The sequence below is a fragment of the Condylura cristata genome, unplaced genomic scaffold (genome assembly GCF_000260355.1).
Source record: "Condylura cristata isolate star-nosed mole 26May11 unplaced genomic scaffold, ConCri1.0 scaffold00007, whole genome shotgun sequence".
Taxonomy (NCBI): Eukaryota; Metazoa; Chordata; class Mammalia; order Eulipotyphla; family Talpidae; genus Condylura; species Condylura cristata.
This window is the reverse complement of record NW_004567108.1, coordinates 15,123,355-15,135,078: the sequence shown is the minus strand read 5'-3', so window position 1 is coordinate 15,135,078 and position 11,724 is coordinate 15,123,355. Positions and strand designations below refer to the sequence as shown.

Sequence of the window (11,724 nt, the reverse complement as noted above, 5' to 3'; positions counted from 1 at the left end):
GATGTAAAAATAAACTGTTGTAAAATAATAATAAAAAAGAGTTGGAGAGGCAATTCATAACCATTTTATTCAATGTTCTAATTTTTTTCACTTGTAATCCACTTTTTTTTTAAATTTTATAATAGTTTTTTTTACATATTTTTGTGCATTTTTCCATCTCAGTTGCAATCCCCTTGGGTTTCCCATCACCAGATCACTCTGTGTCATCACCTTAGTTCAGTGCATTCCCTCCCTCCACTGTTTTTGATCCCATTCCCCACTCCACCCCCCCAAAATGTCTCTGGTAGATAGCTGTTCATCATTATTTTCTCGCCTGGTCTGTTATACTCCTGCTATGAGAAAAACCATCCAGTATTTTTCCTTTTCTTTCTGGCTTATTTCACTAAGCATGATCTTCTCCAGCTCCATCCATGCTGCTGCAAAAGACATGTGTTTCTTTTTTTTTAGTTGCTGAGTAATATTCCATTGTGTATATGTATTCAATGTCCTAATTTAATAGACAAGAAAAATTGTTCTGTGGGACAGGATGACACTGGCCACACAGAGCTGAGTGGGATTTCTTGGTTCAATCCAGTCATCTTCCCTGTATTCTGTGTCCTGGTGTTTCAGTTCTTTTCTTAAACAAACAGTTCTTTGTCAAGATTTTCCTTCCTTCCTTAAAATCAATTATTGGCAGAGCCCTGGAATTCTTGGAGATTAAAAGCTGGATTTCACATTAGCAACATCAGACCAGGAAATTAAGGAATATTTCTCAAATTGCATATTTGGATCAGTAGTTGGGTCACTGCTGTGATGTCTTTCACTTTCCAAGTGTCTGAAATCCCTGGTATCAGATCAATTGCTTTGGTGTATTTTCTTTTCCTCAGCTCCTTGGATGAAGGTTTTCCTAGACTTCCATCCTGTCCAGGGCTGCCCCTGGTAGACTGCAGACTAGACAAGGAGTTTGCTCCACAATGGAGCTCCTGGTCGTACAAGACTTATTCTCTGAGCTGTTGCAGAAAAATGCTGAGCTATAGATGTTCTTCTGCATTTTCCCCAAATAGTTTGGTGGAAACCTGGAGGTAAAAGGAATGCATTAGCAAAAAGTTCAACCCAGTTTGGATTAAACAAAAAAGAGTAAAATTAAATGTGCAGCAATGTGAAGACTTGATTCTTTTTCCTGCTTGGATTTCTAGTGATAGAGAAAGTTTGAATTTTAAATTCTATGTCCCTTCCCCACTCTCCTCTGCTCCCTCCGCCTCTCTCTTTTTCTCTCCCTGCCTTCTTTGCCTTTTTAAATTAAATTCCTTCACACTAATGTGCTCTTTTCAGAAACCCATTGATTTATAACTGGTATCTAGGAACGCTTCCACAAGTATTTTGTATGATATCATTAAAAAGCAAGTTGCCAAGGTAGGGGGACATTCTAAAATTTCACAAGCAACTCAAACTCTTCTTCTAGCCAATTTCAACTAGGCGCCTAACTTCTTGACAGTAAGCACACATTTTAGAAATTTATTTTAAATAAACATTTAACTAAGTTTTATATTTCATACATTTAGTGCCCCTTATAGATTCACAAAATATTGGTTCAAACAATTTGATAGTCATTTTACATGTTGAAACAGAATATGGTACCAAATATCTTATTAAATTCAAGCAATTAATCAATAGAAATACAGTCAGCAAATGAATACTTTATTTCCTAATTTCCTAAGGCAATTTAAGTGTGTTGTGATGGAAAAGCTATAGCATTACAATCAAGTGTTTCTAAGAACTCAACCCAGGATCATGAATGTCGTAATGTTTGACATTGGTAGTTTTTGTCAGTTGATAATGATAAGAAAAATCTCAATATATCTTTATTGGAAGATACTGTCATTTGGACATGAGGGAACATTTCCAAGCCCACTTCTGCAGAAATACTTCCCAGACATAAACCCCACTCACCCACCTTTCCAAGCAATGCCTTCTACTGACTCTTAATTCCTTTCCTTTATGGCCCTCAGGCCACCTTAGTTACACCCTGACTCCTACGCCATCTTTTCTGATACTGTGGATTGTTTGGAGCTAAACTTACTTAGGGGCCAAAACCAGGGAAAAAAACGCATAAGTCCCAACCACTCACAAGGACATTTGCCTAAAGCTTCTCTTTGCATCTTTTTTCAAGTCTCCACAAGCCGGAGGGCTGCCCCCAGACTGCAGCAAGTGTTGCCATGGAGACTATGGCTTCCGAGGCTACCAAGGCCCCCCTGGACCTCCAGGGCCCCCTGGCATTCCAGGTAAGGATGAGAGGGATGCTGGTCTAATTGCAGGCTCTGCTTAACTAGGAGCCAGAGCTGTTAGCATGCTGCCAAGGCGCACCTGGGACTCCACACTGTTCAGAAACGAGTCAGCCATCCCAGCATACAAAGGCAAAGGAAGCAGACACCTGTGGAAGGTGTTTAACACAACTACATATTGGAGAAGATAAGAAAGGATATTAAGTTCCCTAATAAGAACTCCAAAATTGCCCACGCCCTTATGGGCAAGTACCCAGCCAAACAGACACAGCCCATGGCTGCTGAGGTCTGAAAGCTGCCTCAAGTCAAAGGCATTTTCCACTGGGGAACCACAAAAAAAAGGGGTCAGAAGGGTTTCAGAGAGCTGGGACAGAAGGAGCTATTCAGATTTCTAAATGTGCCATATCATCCACCGTGAAGTCAGAACAACAGCTGCCACTGTCGCTGCCAAGGTCTAGGACCAGCCCCCCTCAGAGCTTCTCACCCCAGTTCTCCCAAGTAGCTTTCCAAGTGCTGTTACATGTCTCTCCTCCAAGTCCTTCCCAGCAGCCCCAGGGTGCAAGGCAAACTGGAACAGCAAAAGAGAGGGCCTCCTTCAGGCAAAGTCAGCTCAGCTACCTCCCAGCAGCCCCTCACCCCCACCCCAAGGCCAGTTCACAGTGGGACTTGTAGGCCAAGCTGACCGCATCTAAGTGGGGGTGGGGAGGTGGTGCCTATTCACCTTCAATGAGGCAGTCTCTCCCCTTTCATGAAGAGTCATTTGTGACAAGTTCAATCTAAATAATTTGAGATCACCTGTATGTGGAAAAGAAAATTGGGTGAGCTAGTGAAGTGGAAAATTTTTGTTTGGTATCTGTATTATACGGGTGTCAGCCCCCTGGGCTCCAGTTTCACAGGTGGGGGGCGCTCTACCAGCATGGCGTCTGGAACAACAGGATCTTAGTCAGGATAAGTTCTTGGCTCAGCGTTGCTGCCATACATGTGTCTTCTAGTAGACTATTTCTAACTCTCAGGGGATTTGCCAGGCGAGGGTGGGCTACAAAGGACAGCTTGCTGTCTGACTTATAACCATCCCACAAATCCATGCTCTGAGCAACACATACTTCAGTCTGAGTCTAGGTCCAGCTACACTTTCTCTCCCTGGCTTTAGGGACACTCCATGTTCAGCTTCTCTCAGTTGAGTATCAGGCTTCCTCCAGCTCATGGGAAGACTTGGGCTGCAGCCCCACATGGTTGGGGGGGCAGTGCTGTAGGACTTTGGGGGCTCCTCTAGACCCACTGCTGAGTCATCTCTATGTATACCACATTTGGAGACTTCTGGGAAAATGCTAGCCCAGGGTCAGCGGGAAAGGGCAGTTCGGTTCCCTCTATCTTGGGCTCTTGAGGCCAGCGGGAGGGAGTGTGGGAGTGAGTCAGTCCTGGGGGTAGGACCTGCTCTCAGGGTTTGGCAAAGGCCACTTGTTCATTTCTGATTTACCACCATTGATGTTAATGTTTATTAAAGGAGGTTTATTTTTTTATACTTTTGAGTGGTTTCTCGAAGGAAATCAAATGTAAAAATGCCATGTGAATTAAAGTGTGAAAATGCTCAGACTTTTAACTATGATTCCTGGCTTGAAAAGTCGGCAGACAAAAGGCAAAGTGGTGGGGTGGGGGGTAGTCAGACCCTCCTAAAGCCTTACGCGCAAACTCTCTGAGCTTGCACAACAGGCTGATTGGCTAAATATTTCCCTCTCAACAGCTTTGTTATTACCACATTAGCCTGCACATATGGTCAAAGGTCACCTATTGGGAAAGACTGTAAGCCTGGTGTGATACAAAGGGTAGCATGTGAAATAAACAGCAAAACGGCCTGACATTCAGCAAACATAACAATAAAAGAAGCATAGAAATTATCTGGTAGTAACTAAAAGTTCATATCATCATTTAAGTGTTGCTTCAAAAATTGTTATAATTTTCCTCCCAGTAGAAGCCATGAAAAAGACAGAAAAGTACATAATATACAATGACACAAAGGTCACTCATTTTATCCATTCAGAGCTAATTGTGAAGATTTTTATGGAATTTGTTCTAATTTGCCCCTTTTGGAGATGACATATATTTCCAAACATAAAGAGCATATGGGAGCCTCCCCTGTGGCCTAGGGGTAAAATCTTAGTGTTATCACTGCCAGGGCTTGAGTTCGATCCCCGGCCAGGGTGCTGACCCACATGGCGCTGCAGACCTCTCCTGTCTCACCCGCTGCTCCCCTCAGCAGTGTGTTTTAGTCAATCTGTCTGTTCTGCTCCCTGCTCTGTCTCTGGTGAATTCTCTCACCCCACGTACTCAGTTCTTGCATGCAAAAAAAGAAAAAATAAATGTATATGTTATCCTTATTGATTCATAACCTTTTTGGTGTAAAAATATGATGAATATTATTAAGTGCTATTAAATATTTTCCTTCTGCATTTCTTTGTTGTGACTCTAAATGTTATTTCCTAAGAGGCCCATTGTTTTACTTAATTGCTTTAATTTACTTAACCGATACTTTCAGTATTGGTGGACGATTAAGCGTTTGGGATCTCTGCCATTCTAAATGGTGCTTGGATAATTAGTCTTCTGTACAATTTTTCATACAAGTTTTGCTTTTTAGGAAAAACAGACTCTGGACCTTTTGGAGCCCTTAATATAGTTAAGAGTATTTAAAGCTCTTTTCTTGCCCATGGAAGAGAGATTCCACATGAGATCACCCCATGACTGTATCTGGGGGTGTTACAAATGGTCCCTCTTTCCAATCGAGTGTGGATGTTTTTGAAGAAAAAGGTTAGTTTAATATAAAAATAGGTGGTGCACATGAGCACTGGGGCTTTCACATGATGATGTCTGACTGTTTAAGGAAATCATGGGAATAACGGCAATAACGGAGCCACTGGCCATGAAGGAGCCAAAGGCGAGAAAGGAGACAAAGGTGACCTAGGACCACGAGGGGAACGGGGGCAGCATGGCCCCAAAGGAGAGAAGGGCTACCCCGGGATCCCTCCAGAACTGCAGGTAAATAGTCTTTGGCACATCTTGGGGTGACGGCCGAACTGTCTCAGCCTCGGTGTCCAGGAGTTCAGGGCTTCAGGGCTTCTTCAAGTCCTCACCAGTGTTGGCTACACCCTGTGTCTCAATTCGCTGCTCAGTCATGCTGGGGGATGAGAAATTTATCAAGGGTGGAATTCAATGCCCTCCTGAGGCCAGATGGAAGGGGACCCCAGGTGTAAGTTAACCTGCCATCTCCCAAGTGAGAAGGAAGGTAGGTTACATCAAAGTGTTCAGCAACTTGAATATCTATACGTCTAGATAGGTGAATGGAATGGGGAAATGTCTACTTCTAATACTCTATGATCGTTTTATTATGTCTACATATTTAAATCTCTTATGTGGATGTTAATATACAAACCTGTTTTATGACAACTCAGATTTTGTGGTACAAAATTAATTTAAACTTCTATTTCCTTGACCACTAAATACAACTTATTGTTAAGTCAACCATGCACAGAATACCAGGCCAACTCATACTCATTTCAGCTGACAGGTTTTTTTAATCTACTTATGAGGCTGTAACCAGGATATTTTAGACCAAACTCAAGTCCCATTTATCTATTTCTCTTTTATGTGATTTTGAAATTCGTGTTGTCAACATCTAAAACTTGCAAATGTGAGATTAGGTCACCAAGAGAATTACTAAGTCTTGGTTACTTTCTTGGATGATAATTTTAAAATTTATTCTTCCAGGGACTATTTTCAACACTGAAAAGAAATTTTCTTTGAGGTGGTTTCCAATTGGTATGTCTTCCTGAAACAGTGACGTATTTTAAAATGAAGTAATTGGGAGAATTAACTGCCACATGAGGGGCTTAAAGAAATAGATTATAAAGCAACTCATCTGAGGGATCATTGGTGGGGGAGCAGGGATGAGCCTTTTATTTGAACAGATTTGGTAGTTGTTTGACCATAGATAAATTTATCATTTTCATAGGTCTTAGGTTCCTAAGTATAAACTAACGGTTCCTAACTGATTTGGTGTTTTATTTAATTTCTTAGATGTTTTCTGAAAACAGTTTAATAGTTTTACCACTCTGGGATGCCTGTGATAATATAAATTTTCCCAAACAAAAAAAGAAAAATGAGACAAATGGCCCTCCCTGGTGGCACAGCAGGTTAAAATACAGCACTAAGAAGCTAAAGCCACTTCAGCATGAGTTCGATCCCCACCTGCCCCGGAGGTGACCCACATGGTGTGGCAGACCTCTCCTGACCCGCCCGCTGCTCCCCTCAGCAGTGTACTTCGTTGATCTGCCTGCTCTGTTTCCCACTCTGTCTCTGGTGAAGCCTCTCATCGCCCCTGCACCTCTGGCCTGTACCCCAGTTCTGTAATGCATGAGTGGGTAAATCTTAAAAAAAAAAAACAAACAAAAAAAGAGACAGGTGCCACTCGGTCAGTTTAAGGATATCTAGTAAGCTAGACAATAAACACTCTCAGAACTAAAAACTCTACTCCAAAACCTGTGAATAATTATATACCATGGCTGGGTCCATGGAGTAACTGATTTAACGGAGAATACCCTGGGCAGTTAATTAATTTGTTACCAAATAATTTACCCTAACACCACAGTACAACCATTTGGGAGATTCCTTGCACACTTTTTTTTTTAAAAGATTTACTTATTTATTCATACAGAACTGGGGTACAGGCCAGAGATGCGGAGTGTAAGAGGATTCACCAAGACAGAGTGGGGAGCAGAACAGGCAGATCGATGAAGTACACTGCTGAGGGGAGCAGCGGGGGGGGGATGGGGGGGGCCAGGAGAGGTCTGCCGCACCATGTGGATCTCCTCCCGGGCAGGCAGGGATGGGGATCGAACTCATGCGGAAGTGGCTTTAGCTTCTTAGTGCTGTGCTTTAACCCGCTGAGCCACCAGGGAGGGCCTCCTTTCACACTTTTAAAGGAGACTTGCAGAGATGGGGAGACTGGTCATAGGCCAGGCTGTGAGGAGGGTACTTTGAACCCCCGCATCCCCAGTTTTAAAACCTTCTCTGGTGTCTTTCCTTGTCCATCCTTGTGCAAAGAGAGCCCTGACGCCATCTTTCTGAAGGTTCATATCCTTTCCGTTCCTTCTCTCAACATCCTAGGACTTTACATTTTCTGATTTTTTCCCCTCTCCCTAAAATACTTGTTCATTGAAAACAGACAATCCCAGCAAGTTACAGAGTGTGTGGCTCTAACTCACACTCAGTTCCAGTGACTCATTTGGATCCAAGATTGGTGTTGACTTTCAAATGTGAATTTCCAACGGTGCTATCATTTCTATTTCAATTCCAGTGCTTGGGTTTTTCCTACACCACCCAGCAGTTCTCCTGAGAGTCCTACAATTCAATTCCCATGATTCCCTTTTTGGGTTCCATTAGTTTGCTGGAGTTTCTTACAGAACTCAGAAAAACATTTCACTTATTAGATCACTGGTTTATTATAAAAGACTAACGTCAAGAACAGCCAGATGGAAGTGAGGCATAGAAGCAAAGACTAAGAAAATGGCCCAAGAGCCGGCATGCCTTCTCCAGAGCACGCCTCTCTTTCAGAGTCTCCAAGTGTTCATGAGCCCGCGGGCTCTCTGAACGCTGTTCTTTTGGTCCTTTACACAGACGCCATTACAAGGCGGGATTGATTAAATCACTGGCTAATGGGCTTCATCTCTGGCCCCTAGCCACTCCTCCCCCTTTACCAGAAGTCAGGGGAGTGGAACTGGAAATGACAAGCCTCTCACAGTGCCCGTGTCCCCAGGAAACCAGTCCCCAACTTCAGGAACTTACTCAAAGTCACCTCATTAACATCACAAAAGATATCTTGACTGCCCTCAACTCTTAAGAAATTCCAAATGTCTTAGGAGCTCTGTGCCAGAACTAGGAATGAAGACTAAATATATACTTGTTATAAATCATATCACAGAGTTGTTTTTTTTTAAATTAACAATGTTAAGTAAAGTTAAAGTTTTGGCTAGTAGACCTTTCCAATCCTTTAATGTGCCAATATGATTTTAATAGCTATAAATGGAAGATTCCATCCATTTTTTTCTAGTATTAGTTGAATCAGAATTTTAATGTTTCAAAAACAATTTTAAAGTCTAATGTTCTCCAGAATTCATGTTCAGAGCTGCTGATATGTTATTATTTTATCAACTACAATGTATGTAAACACTAGAAACTTTCATAAGTTATTTAATTCTTTCTCCATAGGTTAATGTTTATTTCCAAGCCTGCCAAGACAATTTGAAATAAACTCACTTAAGTAAAAACCTTATTTCTTTAAAGCAAATTGCCTATTAATTAACATCCAACTCTCCTTAGATTGCATTCATGGCATCACTGGCTACTCACTTCAGCAATCAGAACAGTGGGATCATCTTCAGCAGTGTCGAGACCAATATTGGAAACTTCTTTGATGTCATGACTGGTAGATTTGGGGCCCCAGTGTCAGGTAAGATGTAAAAATAAAGGAACTGAATGAATCAATCTAGCAATCAAGAAAGATAGGAAAGACTGACGGTAAGAAGGGGAAGGAGGGAGGGAGGGAGAAGTTCCCTGAGGGTTAATTCTTTTTGCTTCTTCCGATTTCTTCTGTCTTGCTTTTGTGACGCTTTTTACACCTTCCATGTCTCCGATTGTCATGTATCCCATCTTTCAACCCCTTCTCTTTTCTGACCCTTTTGACCCTGATTTCTTCCATTGTGTTTTGCAGTGTACTCTAGACACACCCTCTTCACTGATAGGTTTTAAATCCATGATGAAATATTTGGTTACATTTTTCATCTACTACTTAACAACATTTCTTCATGGCCACTTTCCTCATCTATTTGGTTATTTTTGCTGTTCTTTCCCACTTAAAAGGATTACCTGATGCTTGATGAGTTATAGTTTGCTAGACCAGCAAGCTACCCAGAGTAGTTCTCAGAAGAAGGGACCGCAGTAGATTCCAGGCTTGGTAACTCAATGGCACTTTCCCCAGCTTCCAGGTGACCTACAGATTCATTTAATATGAGCCTTCTGCAAGTTAGCTCTGCTCCACCACACTGCCCCTTCTCCACCAGGCTGCAGGCCAGGCTGCAGCCGGTTCAGGGAGCCTTCTGAAATCCGCTCTGCTCTTGCCAGTTCCCTTGACTTACTTGAGTAATTTTTGTTTTTAGCTGGCATATTTGAGACCTGTCACTGTGGGGCCACTTTCCTTATCCTCTGTGCTTCTTCCCAAGACTTCACTTTTGCTTCACCCAGCCTTGCTCATAGTGTTATAGGGCACCCCAAATCTGTCCCAGAACAGAGGGAGAGGGACACCCCTGAAGCCCCAAAATCCTGCCTGCTCTAAGTGGGTTCTGCCATCCGCTGCAAGAAGACAAAACATATATAAAACTTTAATGAAAAGGGACTTTAATACAGTGAATATACGATACGGAACACAAAGAATATGACTTCTAAATCAAACATCTGAAGTGACCCATCCCCTCGTGGGCAAAAGTCAACCCAAAAGGGATTGGCCCACAGCAAGGCCTGAAAGCTGCCACAAGACTAAAGCACCTTCTGGCCGGGACCCATGGAAAAGGGTCAGAAATGGCCAGACAAGTCTGGGAGGAAAAGAGCAAAATCAAAATCAGTATAAACACTGCCATAGTCACCTCCCTACAGGTATCTCACCCACATCTGCCTTAACCAGTCCAGGGCCAGGAAACAAGCACGGTTTCTTCATCACATGCTTGCTGCTCCATGTGGCTTCCTCAGGTCTCCTTCTGGCTCTCCATCCAGCTTCCTTCTCTTCTCTGTTCTTCTTTTTCTCTGCTCAGCTCCACCTTCCTGCCCCTGGGTGGGACAGGGAACCTGGAACTTTCCTTTTTCCTGGGGACCACCCTGTTACAATAGGAGATTCTTTTCAGCATCTGTACCTTCTCCCCAGTGTATTCTTTGGACACTGCTCAAAATTTGCCGCCATTTGGGGTTCAGAGCCCCCACATCACTTCTGCTCAACTCTGCCTGTTCTCAATTACCCTTGACGGCACTTTGAATTATTTTAAGTTTATGGATTTTTTTCCAGCATCCTCATTTTCCAGAAGATGAATGCTGTCTTGGTATTTGTTTTCAGGGCTCCTTGTTTCTCTGTGTGGTATCCAAAAGGAAAAGGAAGAAAGTTCCAATATATGTAATGGCCATTTCGAATTGTGACAGCTTCTAATGGGTATCTTGATTTCTTTTTCTGCCCAGCCGAAGTCAGCAGTGAACTGAGGTATATAAAATGATAGGCGCACTCTTTCATCACACCTCTGCTGGCTGCGAGCACGGTTGTGTAATTTTGTTTTGAAGATTTCTGTGGTCATTTCCCTAGAAGTAGTTTGTCAAGCACTCTGGGGCTTAGCAACGCACAGCGGATGGTTCTATCCCTTTCCATAGCTTTCTATCAATCAGGCGCTCAGCGGTTTAGCAGCTGTTCTGGCCTTTCTTGGGTTGGACATCATTCTGATTACCACCCTCATTTCCTTTCTACTTCATGTTTATACCTCATCCAGTAGATTTCAAAGTGAGCATTTCACACTGTTTGACTTTGGTTGTGCTGAGACAAAAATAGGCTGATTTTTGCAGTAACTGCCAGGTCAGGAAACAGTTCTTTTGTTTAAGTTTGTTGCCTGTTTTTTTGTTTTTGTTTTTAAATTTTTGGAGACTTTATTTATTTATTTTTAATGGGGTACAGGCCAGAGGTGCAGGGGCGGTGAGAGGATTCACCAGTGACAGAGTGGGGAGCAGAGCAGACAGATTGACAAGGCACACTGCTGAGGGGAGCAGCAGGCGGGTCAGGAGAGGTCTGCCACAAGTTGTGGGTCAACTGGGGGGGGAGGGGGGCTGCTCGAACTTGCACTGAAGTGGCTATGGCTGGCTTGCAGTGCTGTGTCCTAACCCATTGCACCAGCAGGGTGGGCCCTGTTGCCTGTTTTAGAACCTCCCTGACAAAAGAGGTAGGCTTGGTGTAGGGTGCATTTACCCTGCATTTCCATTTCCAACGCTAGTGTTTCCTTCACTCACCATTGAGTATCTCAGCATGCGCTTTGCAAATATTCCTGCAATTTTATTTTTTTGAGTAGCCATCATTATTTTCAGGAAAACAACATATTTTCCTGTCATTTTTAACTCTAGCTTTAAATCCCTGAAGCTTTAAAATTATCTTGTGTGTCTAAAAGAAGTTTTGTAAATGTGAAAAAGGGAATACATTTAAACGACTTTAAATTTTTTCCTTTTTTTTTTTTTTTAAGATTTATTTGTGCATACAGAACTGGGGTCTAAAAAAAAAAGCCCTCCCTGGTGGCACAACAGAGTAAACCCTTCTTCAAGGAAAATATTATTTTATTGGTTTAACAGATTGGAAATATTAGCATTACTTTAATTTTCTCCTTTTTTTTTTTTTCTT

The 11,724-nt window shown here is 42.5% G+C and overlaps 1 protein-coding gene across 2 annotated transcripts in view; it reads left to right on the top strand.

Annotated features, from left to right (window-relative positions):
- C1QTNF3 (C1q and tumor necrosis factor related protein 3) overlaps positions 1-11,724 on the top strand; it is a 21,301-nt gene that overhangs the window by 3,805 nt on the left and 5,772 nt on the right. For both annotated transcript variants that reach the window (XM_004678082.2, XM_004678083.2), the window contains exons 2-4: positions 2,150-2,261; positions 5,137-5,291; positions 8,631-8,760. In XM_004678082.2, coding sequence (XP_004678139.1) covers positions 2,150-2,261; positions 5,137-5,291; positions 8,631-8,760 — 397 coding nt within the window. The remainder of the gene's footprint in view (positions 1-2,149; positions 2,262-5,136; positions 5,292-8,630; positions 8,761-11,724) is intronic.